The sequence below is a fragment of the Urocampus carinirostris genome, chromosome 11 (assembly GCF_059441175.1).
Source record: "Urocampus carinirostris isolate Australia breed hairy pipefish chromosome 11, RoL_Ucar_1.0, whole genome shotgun sequence".
Taxonomy (NCBI): domain Eukaryota; kingdom Metazoa; phylum Chordata; class Actinopteri; order Syngnathiformes; family Syngnathidae; genus Urocampus; species Urocampus carinirostris.
In genome coordinates, this window is record NC_142359.1 from 32,897,431 (window position 1) to 32,913,943 (window position 16,513).

The window sequence follows — 16,513 nt, forward strand, 5'->3', positions numbered from 1 at the left end:
TCCGTCTGCGAACCTCAGTTTACTCTAGGCAAGCTTTTTGAACCTGACTCACTCCTGTTCTGGCTCCTGTCTGTTTCCCGGCTTCGACCTGTTTTTTGATCATGACCACGTCTACTCTCCTCTCCTGGCTTTCGACTTGTTGCCGATCTCGACCACGTTTTTGCTCTTCTGTCCCGGCTACTGACCTGTTTTTCCCGCTCCCTACCCCGCCATCGCTCGCCACGTAAGTGCCACTTCCCCGTTCAGAGCGACCTGCTTCCCGCGACCAGCGATCACAGGATCGTGTGTGCAATCCTTTCCCTTCTTCCCAATAAAACTGAGAGAAACATACGCAAGTGGATCCTGTCTCCGTTCTGGTCCTGACAAAACATGCATCTTCTACGCTGGCAACTGTAATTTGCTTTTACCCTGAAAACAAGTGTGCTATATTCCTATGCTAATAAGAGTCTTATTTTTGCTCTGCTGAAAATAAGCATAATTCTTTTCTATAACAGGTGATTGCAAACTACGGCGCGCAGGTCACATGCAGACCCTCAGTCTTTTTTAATTCAGCCCGCCAAACAATAGTATAGTATATTGACAATACATAATAGTGGATAAAGTACTACTCGTAAACCAATGAAGGGTTTTTTTTTTTGTGCGAGCTTTGGGCAGATTGTCCATTTGTGAGTCTACTTCAAAAATACTATGAACGAAATACTACAAAATACAACAAAATGAAAATACTAAATATCCAATATAGTGATTAAAAACAGTGATCTAAAACCCTCTATTGATTTCATTTTGAAAAGAAAAAAATACCACAGAAATACTCCAAAAATCCTACAAGGGTAATACTGCAAAAACATTACAAAAACTCAACTACAGTAAATATATTTAGGCCTTAAAACATAGGACTCAAGTATTACTCTTCTTTAATTGTGAGTGTTTCAAGAATTAAGAAGAAGTATGACGAGTAGAGAACAGCACAAATATTTATTCATAAATAAAAAACATTGGATAATTCTCCAGGTTAAGTCTCTTGGCCCAATGTTTTACCCCATTGCGGACCCTACTCAAAAAGTTTGCCTACCCCTGTTTTTCACAAGAATGTAGGGCAACTTCTGTTTTTTCAATGCAGAAAACAAATGTCTTCTTTTTCTACCTACAAGACTTATCTTGTTCTTCTAAACTGGCAAATAATTAAATTTGTTCTTTCTATTCAAAACAACCTTCTTCTTTGTCTATGACTGAAAATAAGTGTTATATTTTTCTATGATTGAAAGTACTCATGTTTCTTAAGATTGAAAACAAGCTCTAGCAACCACTGTTTTCTTCTACAGTGAAAACATGTATCTTCTTATTCTCCACAAAAAATAAAAATCATCCTTTACCATGAAAACAAGCGTCATCTTCTTCTAAACTGTGATTTCACTCCACGCTGAAAACACGCAGTGTCTTCTACCTACAAAAAAGCTCATCTTCTTCTTCTCCACCGGAAACTAGTTTCTACTTTGCCATTTAAGACAAGCATTGTCTTTTACTACTCAAAAAAAGTGTGATCTTCTACCCAGCAACCAATGTCTTACAATGAAAACAAAGGATATTAGGTATTTTTAGGGCCTCCTATTGGTTAAAAATATAAATTCATTAAAAAACAGGGTACCCAAAACACCTCCAAAAGGCTGCGAAAACATTAGAAGAAAAATGGTACGTTTTGGTCACTTTTGAGTCTCCTTAGTTTTTTTTTAAAATGCATTTTAGCACCTATTTGAAATTGGTTGCTCTAAACATACAGCCACATTCATCCTTTATCTGGACCGCTTAGCCTCAGTAGGGTCGCAGAGGTGCTGGAGCCCATCCCAGCAGACTTCGGGCAGTGGGCAGGGGACACCCTGAACCGGTTGCCAGCCAGTCGCAGGGCACACAGAGACAGACAACTCACTCGCTCATTCACACCTAGGGACAATTTTGACCGGCCAATTCACCTGACATGCATGTTTTTGCAATATGGGAGGAAACCAAAGTGCCCGCAGGAAACCCACAAAAGCATGGGGAGAACATGCAAACCCTGCACAGGAAGGCCGGTAGCTGGATTTGATCCCAGGACCTCAGAACTGTGCCGCAGACGCACTAACCACCCAGCCGCCAAGGCACATCTAGTGGTCAATTAACATTTGCATCGTTGTTTCCCTACCTTGTTCGCAGTTCCTGCCGCCATATCCCGTTGGGCAGTCGCAGCTGTACGTGTTCCACTTGCTGACGCAGACGCCTCCATTTAAACATATACCAGGTGTACAGAAATTTTTCTTCGGTGGGCACCCTAAAAGTTACGACGCAAAGAGACAGTTGAGCATTATGAAACGTGCCGTTTAAAAGCTTCGTTTGACCAACCCTCTGTGGTGCCATTGTTGGCAATGTAGCCGGCCATGTCGACGGGCCTGCTGTCGATGCTCAGGTTCCTCATGCAGCCCACGAAGTTTCGGTTTCGCACCGGGAAGTCTTCCGGCAGGTTGGGAACGCCGCCCAGTAACAGTGGCCCGGTCAAGTCCAGTGATCTGAGAAAAAAAAAGCGTGAGAATTATACAATGCCGCATTTGCCGGCTTCCTGATTTCTGTTTTTTTTTTTATATTTATCACTCATGAAGGTTTCAGATCATCAAACCAATTTTAATATCACACAGAAACAACAACAAGGAAATACCAAATGCAGTTTTGAAATGTTGATTCAATTTATTAAGGCACAAAAAAATTAAAACCTACCTGGCCCCCTAAACCTAGTAGGGAGTTGGCTTACCTTTGTCAGCGATAACAGATATTAAATGTTTACAATAATTAGTCATGAGTCTTTCACAACATCGTAGAGGAATTTTGGCCCACTCTTCTATTAGGTTTAGGGTCAATTTCTTCTTCACATTTTTTTTGTCCCTTAATAAATTAAATCAACATTTCAAAACTGCATTTTGTATTTCTTTGGGTTGTCTCTTTGTGATATCCAATATTTGTTTGATGATGTGAAACCTTTGTGATTGATAAATATCCCAAAATACATCAACCAGGAAGAGGGCGAATCATTTTTCATGGCACCCTAGTTATTTTCTTTCCAAACAAAAAAGGCAAACGAGGTAAAGGTTTAGGAAAGTCACAAGGCTAAGCCGCAAACATTACGGCAACTGGAGCTAAATCAAGCATCCTGGGTCAAGGGAAAGGGGAGGCTGCTTATGAAACATCAAACGCTGGTAGCATTTGAGAGGTTTCATGGGATACATTAATGCGCAAAGAAAGCCTTAACCCTTGAACGCTAGAATATTTGCATTAACCGTGCATTCGCAGGTTAAAGTTGACTCAGGCATGATTTATCAAAAGTAGGGAATAATTAATCACTTTTTAAAATTAGCTAGGAAGCGAGGGAAGTAGGAAGGAAGCAAAGAAGGCAGGAAGGAAAAAATAAGTGTTTGCATGAGTGTTTTATGTTATACTTTTTCTGTCCAGTCTGCGTTCCCTGGGCGGCGCATGAGTAGTTCCCGATCTGCCTGCCAAAGCGGATCGCCATCGCAATGTCACAATCGTCCACGGCGACCACCGCCACTTTCTCTTCTGAGGGTCCGTGGGGGATGCCCAAGCGTCCGATGTTTGGCTGGAATAAATTTTCATTTTTTTGTTATTTCATAGTCACAATAAACTCATTCTAAGGCGGCCTGCTCAAACGAAAATGGAGGTGTGAAGTTTTTGTTATGTTATCAGATCCAACTGCAGGAAATTATGCAATTTCACAACTCGAGCGAGGATTTTGTTTTGATTCCATACTTTTTTATTTCAGCCTTTGATTCTTTTTCAAGAAAGAAAAATGTGACTCAAAGGCATTGCTATACAAAACGAGATGCCAAAAACAAAAATAATGAAAAATAAAGCACTATTGTTGCCCTTCAGCTTTCACACACTAACCGACTACAAACTGGGCTAATACCAGCAGCAGGGCCCAGCTAACGTTGATCTGCAAAAACGTGAATCAGCTTACAAAATAAGACTAGCAATCCTCCGCTTTTTTACCAATATCTAACAAGAGAAGTTTAGGAATAACACTGTTCTTGGGATCAGAGTTTAATACCACAATGTTTCCACTCATTAATGCGCATAACGGGGAATTAACTAAATGAAATAAGACACTAGATCCATTCTGACAGTTCATTTGAGAGGTGCAAAAAAATAAAAAATAAAGTTGAGCACCATCAATATTAGGCATAAAGATTTAATTTCAATAATAATCAAATCGGCAGGACTACAAATAAGAGTGTTAATAGTTAGATCCATCCATCCACAATTTTTCAACCATCCTTCTTGCTAGCTAGTGAGCTATCATCCGTTGATTAATTTCTGTTAGCTTTAATCCATTCATATTTGATAGCTAGTCACTATCATCTGTCTGTCCATCCATCCATCCATCCATCCATCCATACATACATCCATCCATCCATCTGTTCATTCGTTCATCCATCCATCCATCCAAACCCCCCACCAATCAATCCATCTGTCTGTCTGTCCATCCATCCATCCATCCATCCATCCATTTTTGCTAGCCATTATCCACCCAGACATTTTTGTTAGCTGGCTGGCTATCAGCCATCCATCTTTACTGGCTTTTATCCACCCATCTATCATCCATTTATTAGGATTGGATGTCTGTATTTCTGTCTGTCTGTCTTTGACAATCTAAGGCTAACACACCAGGTAGAATTAAGATAAGTGAGAGGAGAAAGTGTAGGGGTGTCGGGGAGGGCTTAAAAAATAGGGGGATGCCCACCTGCAGAGAAACATGTCATGTCAACAATTAGCATCTCGGCATACCTTGTAGGCTCAGTCAAGCAAAAAGCAGATGAGACAAAGATATGATGAAAAAGAAAGAAGGGAGTGAAGGGAAGTGAAAACTGCGATAGGGGGGACAACCGAATCAAAATCAGGGGTGGGCAAACAGGTTCTAATTGGTGTTCAACACAAGTGAAGAAGAAGCTCCAATTGTTAGGAGCAATATTGCTATTTTTAAAATGTGTTTAATTACTATGGATATCTATATTTTTCAAGATGAAAAAAGCTATGTAGTTCTTGTTTTAAGAATTATTTATTTTAATGAATGTGAAAATTAATTTTATAAACATGCGAAATTATCTTTCATATCAGATAATGTTGCGCATTTAGGTATTGGTTTTCTCAATGGATTAAGAAAACATGCAAATCATTATTTTTTTATTTATGAAAAGAGCTAATATATTATTCTAATTTTAAATATAATTCCTTAACTCACTATAAAAGGTAAACAGGATAAAACAAAAAATAAACAATAGCAAAACTGAATAATGAAGTAAATAAGTAATTCCTACAACGATATTTTGCTTTGGGCTGAGAAATACTGTACATTGCCTTCTTATACCCCTCTGTCTTCTGACAAATCAATGCACTACTGCACTATTTCTAATGCGGCTTTTACTTTGCACCTTTTTCATTCCAAAACGTATATATTCTAATATTTGCACAAGCTTACTTTTTTTATGAAGTTTTTAATTATTTGTTTTTGTGTCTTATTTATTGCATGTTTGCACGTGGGGTGAGAGGAAGTAATTCAATCTGTGCTGTATGTTGTGCATATAGCATATTCGACAATAACATTGACAATGACAATTCATTCTGGAATTAAAACATTTTCTTAACTGTAAAACTCATGGGGGATTGCTTTTCGGGGAGCGAGACAAAAAATATTCCCACTAAGAGAACTTAATATCTTACTTGGGTTTGAAACTTTTTTCTTATTCTATTTCACATAAACTGCAAAATACAGCTTCACCGTGTTAATTGTGGACTCAAATTTAACTGTTAACAATAATATCAAATATTCAGTTTGCTACTTTACTTGTTTTTTTACTTGGTGTAAAATGTGTTGTATACTTCCAAGCTCCTTCTGCAATAAACTACACTTGGCCCTTCGAGAGACCCCCCGTGAGACTCTCCTATTTGCCCCCCAAACAAAATATAGGCGGTTGAAGATTCCCTCTCTCCAAGATGCCGTCTCCAGGGGAGATGGGCTTGCCGAAACTATAGCGATGCACTTGATCCCAACCACAAAAGACTCACAAGAGCGTGAAGGGGCGAGGCTATAATGACATCACTGAGCACACTCAACACACCTCGGCTACCAGCACACACACTTTGACACCTTCCTTCCTGTCAAAATCAGGATTTTGCCAAGTTGCCCAAAGCCGGTATAAAAAAAGGCAAGAAAAGAGATTGAATTCCATACAAAACATTTGCACAATCTTGCCAAAGAGCAGTGTCGGGCACGTTAGTTGAAAAAGTAATTCGTTTTGGTTACTCAGTACGTTTTAGCAACTGAATTACTCCATAGTAAAGGCTACTAGTTACCAAAGAAAGTAACTATTTCCGAGACTTTAAAATTAAGTTTTTGTAAGTCAAAATATTTGAAATTTTCTGAGAAGTATTCGAGTCAGTTGAATAGAGAAGAAAAGACTCGTAGTTGTGTTCATGAACCTTGTAATATTTATTGCACCTCACCAGCATCAGATTTATCCTACACATGCAGTGCAACAAAACAGTAGATAGTAGAATAAAAGAACATTCAGCATCTACATAATAATGCACAAAAACTTACGTAAACACGCACATGAAAGTACAAAAAAAACGCAGAGAAGAACTCTACAAAACCGTACGTAAACACACACAAAAACGTACATAAACACACAAAACATACATAAACACGCACAAAAACGAACAGAATCATGTACAAAAATGCACCTAGACACACAAAAAAGTGTATGTGAACACGCACAAAAAAGTATGTAAATGCGCCCCAAAATGTACGTAAACACACACAAAAATGTACATAAACACATGAAACGTACATAAACATGCACAAAAACGCACGCAAACATGCACAAAAATGTACGTAAACACGCACGTAAACGCGCACAAAAATATAGGTAAGTACACACTAAAACGTAGGTAAACCTAAAAACGTACGTAAAAACGCACTAAACATACTTAAACACACAAAAAAACGTACTACAACCTGCAAAAAAAGTACATAAATACATACAACACGATGCGTAGACACACAAAACGTACACAAACACAAACGGGAACATAAGTAAACACGCGCACGAAAACGTACGTAAGAACACACAAAAATGTACGTAAACACACATTAACACGATCGTAAGGCCCCGCTTTTGACCTTCAGAAACATTAACGGCAGCGTAATGGTAGAAAAAAATAATTACTTGGATTCCCCAGTTCCTGAAAAATTATTCCCAACACTGCTGAAAGCCATCAAAATGATGATATAACAATCTGGGAAAATGTCCGAAGACGGAGAAGGATATGTGTGTGTTTATTGAGTGAGCAAGGAAGGAAGTGAAGCGGTCCGGGCAGACGACTGCTAGCCTCCATCCGATAATGAAGGAAGACTGGTGTACAGTCTTTATTTGATTTGGGTAGACTCAAGGAAATGCCATTGTTTGGTGGAGGACTACAAAAACACACACAATTTTGTGTGTGCATGTGTGTGTAGAGTGCCTTTTCTAAATACAATTTGAAATAAATATACTTAATAAAACTGCAGCTGTTTGGAATGATAAAATAATTTGAGAATATTTTAGTAATTCAATATTTGTATTTGAATTTATGAATAAAATAAAATCTTTTTTTTGTAGAGCACTTTTCAGGCAATGGATTTGCCACTCAAAGTGCAGTGTAAAAACATTCAGCGTACAATACAAAATACAATTTGCAGCATTGCCCCCTGGTAAATTTACAATAATTATACACTGCAAGAACACAATCCTGTGCAGAAAAAGGTGCAGCTGTTTTGAATAGTAAAATAATATAGCCATTTCATGAAATGAAATGATCTGCATTTGTATAGCGCTTTTCAAGTCAATGACTTCCCAAAGCGCTTTACAGTGTGCTTCACATTTCCCAATAGCGGCCTTGTATTGCAGCCATGTAAGACGCTAACCGGCTTATTGGGGGTATTAGGGGTTCAGTGTCTTACCCAAGGAAACTTCGACATGTAACACGGACAAGCCGGGATTCGAACTGGGATCCCTTGATCCCAAGACGAGCGCTCTACCTCCTGAGCTACTTAAGTAATGTAATATTGTGGGGAAGTTATTACGAAAAATATTTTTTAAATTCTCATCTCATCTCATCTCATTAGCTGCACCGCTTATCCGCAGTAGGGTCGCGGAGGTGCTGGAGCCCATCCCAGCCATCTCCGGGCAGTGGGCAGGGGACACCCTGAACTGGTTGCCAGCCAATCGCAGGGCAAATTATGTTTAAAAAAAGTGCAGCTGTTTTGAAAGGTAGAACAATTTAATAATATGAAAGTGAAGTAATTGGAGGATACGTACTAAAATATGTAAGGGTAATTTATTTTTAGAGAATAGTTTTCAAAAATATACCAATTTTACAGTTTACAACATTTCCCCAAATAAATTTATAATAATTATAAACAAGTGCCTTTCCTAAACAGAAACAAAATAATTATTATTAAAATAACTGCAGCTATTTTATTGGTAAAATACATTACAAATATTATAGTAATTTTCAGTAATTAAATATTTGTAAGTGAATTTATTACAGAAACACACTTTAAAACATTTACAATTCACAACATTGCCCCTAATAATTGTATTGTTTCAACGTGCGTTTTTTTGCATTTATGGCGTTTCCACAAACACTCGAATGTGACCCATTATTGAAATGTATATGCTGATGTGGAAAGTCACTAAAAAGGAAAGAAAAACACACCACAAATTGCCAAAAATAAAACTGGTTTAAATACACACAATTAGCTTAGGGTTATCTTAGCCGTATGTTAGCGCTAGCTAACCCTCGCCTACATAAAACATGAAAGACTAACAAGACTTTAAGACGTATTGCAAATGGTCTCCATACAAACTTACAAAGACAAAAGTCTTCTAAGGATTATATTTCTGGAGCACTTGAAGCACATTTAGGAACAAAAAACTTGATAACGAGGGATAGGTAAGGGACAGAGAATCCAAAGATGCTGTATTGGCAACAGATGCTCTTGCTTGCACTGAATATCAAAGTGATCTTGAAAACAGAAATGTCTTCATACAATATTTTTTAACTTAACACTTCACAAGCTTCTTTACTAGAGGGCATGGCAATCATGTTATATTTTGAAACCCTTGCAGCAACTTTGGCATGTATTCAAATGAAATTTTTTGGCTACATCACACACAAGTTAGCGTGTCAGACCTCCGGCATCTCCGCCTTACCTCACTCGCCCTGCGGGCGTGTAAACCTAGTCGTGTGAATTATTCACAAGCACAAAGGGCTACAATGTCGTGTGTTCAAGACTATAGATTACCGTCGGTTGCTCGTGCTGGACGTCGCCATTGTCGGTTGCTAGCAAAAGAAATTTTTGGATGGAGCAGAGCGTAGGGAAAGGTAACAGGATCTTCTACGGGACGGCTAAATAAAAGTCTTGCAATGACTTATGAGAACTGTGAGTCCAGTAACGAAAAAGTTCAAGTTTGATTTGTACTAAGAAAATGAACGAGAAAACTACCTATCATTATATATCAAGTAAAATGTGAATCTTAAAGGGACAGTGTGTCTTGATCACTAGGCGTCGCTCAAAAAATGAGTGCTAAAAAGCGCAAGGAACAATACAAACTACGGAGACTCAAAGTGACCAAACCGCACCATTTTTCTTATTATTTTTTGCTTTTTGTTTTCTTTAGTGATCCCAAGAGCCAAGAAGAGATGCGCAGGTTTCGAGAGCGTTCTCCATTCAGGCCCCGGTGCTGAGGAATGCTCTTCCAAAAAGTAAAAAAATTCGTTTTTTTTTTTGTTGTTGTTTTTTTTTAAATAAAATGCATGCATATGTATTTTTGCTTGTGATCTAAATCAATATTGTTTTTTTTTAACAAAATATTTTTCTTACTATTAGGAAAATGTTGTGTACTCATTTGTTGGCCTGGAGAGGGATGGGCACCACCAGGCTGTAGTTGCCCAAGAAAAACCAAAGGATACGGTACCTCGGCGACACTAGTGGTTAAGGGATCCACCCACCCACGATCACTGAGAAAAACTTCCCTCAAAAATGTAAAACCATGACTTTTTTTTACTTTGTAAAGACAACCTTAGGTAAAATTGACAAATATTTTTTGAAGTTGTGCGACTTTAATTCATTAAATATTTTAAGCCCTAATGTGCAATACTTCACCACTAGATGGCACATGGCGGTGACCACAAAGTAGGGATTCCACTATGTAAAAGTAATCTAAATTTCTCAATCAATGATTTATTAAAAAAATCAACATTGGTATCATGCAATTTTGCCTGGTATTCAAATTGATGTTTTTACTTATTTTGTTGTACCACTAGGAGGCACTAAATAATACACACTGTCCCGATAATAATACAATAATACATAACAATAGTTTAGTAATAATAAACTTGTTTTTATTTATATATTTATTTTTGGGTATTATTTTTATAATATAGTTTATTAAAAAATAATAAATCTAATAATAATAATAATAATAATAATAATAATAAAAACAATTATAAGAAAAAAAGAATAAGAAAAATAATAATAAGAATAATTTACTTTATTTTCCTCTGAGATCATAAAAAAACTTTTTACATAGCTAAGTGTTACTTTGTTTACACAGCCTGCTGAAAATTCTAATAAAAACAATGCTGCATACATTAACAGCTGCATCTGATATATTTTTTCTTACTGAGTAGGTATATTGCTACACAATTATTCTATATTCAGATGTGGTATAAAATATTTAGGGAATAAAAATGAATTTTCATTAAAAAAAAAAAAAACGTGATAATGAGCAACCAGCCAACAGGGTACTATCCATCTATTGTCTGCACAGCTTATCCTCAGATGTTTTTGAAATATGGGAGGAAACCGGAGTGCCCAGAGGACATGGGGAGAACATGCAAACTCCACACAGCGAGGTTGGTAGTTGGATTTGATCCAATGACCTCAGAACTGTGCCGCAGATGCGCTAACCACTCACCATTGTTCCACTAATAGGGTACCTTTTTTAGATCGTCCACATTTTTTAGACAAGACATCTTATGCTAAAATCCACAACACTCAGCGCTATTGCTAGCAGAATTATCGCTGAAGTTGGCCATTTATGTTAGCAACCATGTCAGCAGAGCTAGCCGCTAACATAAACATAAACCCATCAAGCCAACCGACGACAGGAAAAAAATGAAAAAGAAAATGCATAAACAAAAGTAAGATAAAAGTATCCCAAGAAAACAATTCCTAATCTTTGTTTATGTTTGACAGCCATAAAAGTGGTCTTGTTGAGTGCTTGAGTCAGAGATAAGAAATACTGGAATGTTTATAAAACATGAGTGCCACTACAAGGTAAAACACAGACGGGAGAGGTACGTAGCATTGCAATAAAAGTCCACAGTCCTCCAAACTAGAAAAAAAATGACAGCAACTACAACATCCTCTACAACAATCCACCAGGAAGGGAGAAAGCACCATTGGAGACTAGACACCAGGTCAAAGTTTACCTCCTTCTGCGTGAGCTCCAACCAGGCAGTAATGAGCGGGAGCCGCAGAAGCCCGCTGGAGTCCACCAGACTCCCCCCGTCCTGGGGCAAGAAAGAGACACCGCATTAGATAGACCTATGTGTTTATCTCAGGTGACTCTCCTTCCCCAGCACACAATAATACCTAAAATCCCTCCAAAGCCTTTGAAGAAAACTTCATCCCGGCAAATTGTCAGCATCTCTCCTCCAAACATAAACACACACGATATTTAAAGTTTTGTGCAACTTATAAAATGAGTGTGACGCTTGGATGCAGTCAAACCGCCATAAAAGGAATATATTTGTCCTTGTGGCAAACATTACCAAGGAAACCACAAACTCTTGATTGCTTATTCCGACTATTACCACAGTGGTAAATGCACACCGTTCATCAGAGAACATTGCGGTCAGCTATAAAAAAAAAACAAATATGTCCTTTTGAGAAACTGTACAAACTGTACCGTAATCCGTATCTAAGGTTTTCATTGTGTCATGTATACAAAGTAAGCAGTATACATTCAAGGATAGCACAAAGAAGCATAAGGCTTCACTGTGTACTTGACTACAATCAACGTTTATAAAAAGTCGGATATGTGGAGTTAGAAACAAATCAATTGTGCAGAAAAAGGAGTTCACATGGAAAGATGAAAAGATTGAAACCAATACAATAAAGTTAAAAAAAGGATCACAGGGAGATGTTTGGGAGATGGATGGAAGGATGGAAAGATAGAGAAAAGGAAAAGTTGAAAATAGGAATGGGAGGGAGTGAGAAAGAAAGAAAGAAAGAAAGAAAGAAAGAAAGAAAGAAAGAAAGAAAGAAAGAAAGAAAGAAAGAAAGAAAGAAAGAAAGAAAGAAAGAAAGAAAGAAAGAAAAAAAGAAAGAAAGAAAGAAAGAAAGAAAGAAAAAAGAAAGAGGGAGGGAGGTTGGGCATATCTGTAGTTTCATGATGCCGTGACACAAAGCAATAGCAGAAAAGCATTTCAAGCATAATCAGCAGTAACTGATCAGTTTGAATTTCACAAGTGTTTCGGGACATAAAATAATTGTATAGTGGGGGAAAATATCTTGTTTCACACTGTAAATGAAAACGTAGCAAGGCGTAGACCTCATATCCCGGGGGGAGTTAGGCAGGGATGGACGGACGGACGGATAGAAGGAAGTTGGGAAGGTAGGAAAATCGGTAGGAAGGAAGGAAGGAAGGAAGGAAGGAAGAAAGGAAGGAAGGAAAGAAGAAAGGAAAAAAGGAAGGAAGAAAGGAAGAGAGGAAGGAAGGAAGGAAGGAAGGAAGGAAGGAAGGAAGGAAGGAAGGAAGGAAGGAAGGAAGGAAGGAAGGAAGGAAGGAAGGAAGGAAGGAAGGAAGGAAGGAAGGAAGGAAGGAAGGAAGGAGGTAATGAAGAAAAGACGACTGGAGGATAAATTGTTTTAAGGAAAGATTTGGGGTACAAAGCATACATCAAATAAAGCATGGAAAAGACTAAAGATGGTATGAAAATGAGTAACAATCAGACACTGAGGACAACTAAATTAACTATTGATAAAGAAAACACACACACACACACACAAACACATATACACACATGATCATGCAAACAGGCACAAGGTCATGTCCCTCAAATTCACACTTAGACCTTAAAAATTAAAGCAGTAGACATCTTGCCCTGTGAAATATTATCTTAATTACCGCTCTGACCTTCTTTACAGACAAGTCATGGAAGCCCCCCCCACCTGCTCTCAATCGGGCACCAATCGCGTGCGGCAATATCTTGAGTATTTTGCGCCATATTGTGAAGTGGGTCAACAAGTACGGTTCGCTTTGGATGATGAAGTGGCACGGCACGCAAGTGAGAGCAAGGGGCCCCTCCAGAGAAGAAGCAGAAAGTTTGGTGATAAGACTCGGCTCAGCCAGTCTGGGAATGTACTACTACGGCTATATATAAAACAGCCAAGAATGCATAAAGTGGCTCAAAATTAAACGCTTATGCCCGACGTACAATTACAATTACGGCATCTTCTCAAACATAGCGCTTTGATTTGGACGCTCGATTGGCGACAACAATGACAAAATCCTTGTCTGTTTCCACCGAAACTACTCCCTCCCTTCAACCTTTGACCTATTGTTTTGGAGCTCAGGCACCCCGGGTCTTCAGAAGAGCGGCTCTGTTAATATAAAAAAGGGATTTTGGGGGGGGCTGCGTCCCCCCGGTGCAATCTTTAACCGTCCCATCATCTGACCCACTAAATCTCCTGTTGTGCGTGCGTTATAGAGGTCATTACCACTTGAACAGCTTGTTTGAGAATAACAACTGTCTATACATGGCTTGAGCTTTCCATAATCATGATAGTCTGTCAGTGTACTTTTTGTATTTTAACATCAAATTAATTTGATTTTATTTATCATTAAAACGTTGTTTTGTAAATTTGCTTATTTGTGAAATCAGAGATAGAAATCATGATATGATTTTGATATGATTATTTAAAGATGATGTGTTTTTTTTAAAGACTAGTTATGTCGTGATATCTAGTGAGAGTATACTTAGTTTCATATATAGGGTGCTGTAAGACTTGATAGTAAATCAAAGTGATTTGAATCGTTTTTAAAGGTTGATTTAAAAATTGGCTATTTGTAAAATCGACCGTAGCAATCCAAGATTTGATATTGTTAAGGGTAATCAAAGATAATGAAGGATTTTATACATTTGACTATAAAGAATTTTATACGATTGAATACAAGTCACATTTATTGAGTGCAATGAAGATTTTCACTGAGTAGGCTCAATAACAGGTCACGCTGTTCCTAATGCAGAATATTTTGTCTAGTTCTGTTGATAACACGACTATGACGGAGGACGGCAGGCATTGTTTTGAGAAACGCTCTCTGTTGTTTTGGTTGGTCCAGACATCGGGGCGCTCTTCTCCGTGATGGTGGAGCCCAGGGGGCTTTGTTGGCACGCCCATGGGAGGAGCCGGGACACCATCTTGCGTAAAGACTTGGGCCGAGAGGAGAAGCTAGAGGACTTGAGAAGAAGGCTTGCCAGAGACTCCAACAACACTAATTTGAATAATTCGGCCGTATTCGATGGAGTTCACTTAGTTCAATTGTAAATGAAATTAAATCTGCCCCCGTGTGAAAATGTCGGCTTTTCTTGTTCATCTTTCCCATCAAGAAACAAGCGCGCATTGTTAGGTGAATGTAGGTTGTGTTTGGTTAATGGAGTCAGATAACTAACTTGAAACAATTGGGTAAACTAGGCTATTTGTATAATCGACCGTAAACCAAGATTTGATATTGTTAACGGTAATCAAATGCAGATTATTAGAGAATAGTTACGTTGTGATAGCTTGTGAGTGTTTATTTAGTTTTTTTATGTATGGTGCTGTAAATCTTAGCAATTAATTTAAATAATTTGATAAAAAAATCGTTCTCAAAAATTTCAATTTGAAAATTTGCTGATTTAACGGTAGGAATTAAAGAGTTTCTTATGATCAATCAAATACGGAGCAGAGAGTCAAGAATATATACGTCATTAAGCTCGGCAGGTAATGAAAATTATCTGATTAACTAATTATTTCAAATCAAATGTATTTGATTAAATAATTATTTTAAAGAAAACGTTGATTGCTAATCCGTAAAAATCGAAGATACATAGTTAAACTACCGGTGTTAATATTTGTTAATATTTAAAACCCACAAATAAGGAACATACAGTATGTTCACAGAGGTAGTGGTAAAGGGTTACCCTTTAAGTGTTTATTTAACTGTGCTTATTTAAGGAACTGATGGCGTTAAATTGACATTTCAAGATTAAGCTTTTAACACTAACTCAGTGAACTTATGGTGTTCATGTGAGAGTGTTTAATTAACATTGGTCATTTTATAGTGTAGCAATTCAAGAGTTTGATATAATTAATGAAAGACAGTGCAGATTATCAAAGAATAGTTACAATGTGAATAATAGTGGCAGTTAACCAAGTTAGTAACAGGTAGTTGTTTAGTTTTGCACAAGCAAATATTGTTAGCTAAATCAGCTATTCTTATGTAAGCATTATACAGGGGATGTACCGTACTCTAAAAACAAAACATAAACACTTTATTTAAATACATGTGAATTTAAGTATTATTATTTAAAATGGATTACAAGTTTGCTTTTCCATGAATCACAGTTAGCCCAGATGTACGTATGTAACTGTCAAACTGTAAGAAAAGTGCATTTAGACACAAGGACTCCTTTATTTAGTAAATTAGTAAACAAGACTTGTTGTTTTTTTCGGACAATTTATTGAGTTATGGTGCATTTATCTTTAAGTAATTTATCCATTTGTTTATATACTTGCTTATTTCACGAATTACTTGATTTCTTTAAAATTTAACATACTCGAAAATTCTCAAGTTTTTCCTGTTTCATCGTGACAAGCAAAAATGTATGTATTCTGAAGTCGACAAACACTATTCTGTAACACACTCCGGAATAGTAAAATAAAATAGGATTCCAGCCTGTTTGACCATGAGCTACGAAAAAAAGTCCGTGCAGGACTCTGAAGGTCAAATTTTGGACATTTACGGGTCATTCTGTTCTCCTGCTTGTAGCAAATGGTGTATCAATTTATATATAATTATTTTTTTTAATCATTCTGTCATTAAAATATACAAATTATTGTATACAACCAATGTATAACTGCACTAGTTTAGAAATTCAAAGCAAGTAGCCATGGTCTGCATTTAAAGACCAGTCTTGATATATGTCCATTTAAAATCCTGAAAAACTCCCTTTGAGTAAGCATGGCTAATGGATGACATCATATCTTGAAAAATCTCCTCCAGGGCTAGTCCACATTAAAAAAAGAAAAAATATGTGTATGTCCATTGGTCAATATGTCTATTGTGATAACAAATTGCCTTACAGCAAACATGAACCGCCA

The 16,513-nt window shown here is 37.4% G+C and overlaps 1 protein-coding gene across 2 annotated transcripts in view; it reads right to left on the reverse strand.

Annotated features, from left to right (window-relative positions):
- celsr1a (cadherin EGF LAG seven-pass G-type receptor 1a) overlaps positions 1 to 16,513 on the reverse strand; it is a 116,316-nt gene that overhangs the window by 31,912 nt on the left and 67,891 nt on the right. The window contains exons 7-10 of one of the 2 annotated variants that reach the window (XM_088347458.1): positions 11,578 to 11,658; positions 3,459 to 3,616; positions 2,374 to 2,537; positions 2,177 to 2,302 (exon numbers count right to left, since the gene is read on the reverse strand). In XM_088347458.1, coding sequence (XP_088203584.1) covers positions 2,177 to 2,302; positions 2,374 to 2,537; positions 3,459 to 3,616; positions 11,578 to 11,658 — 529 coding nt within the window. The remainder of the gene's footprint in view (positions 1 to 2,176; positions 2,303 to 2,373; positions 2,538 to 3,458; positions 3,617 to 11,577; positions 11,659 to 16,513) is intronic. The other variant, XM_088347457.1, reaches the window with a different exon arrangement.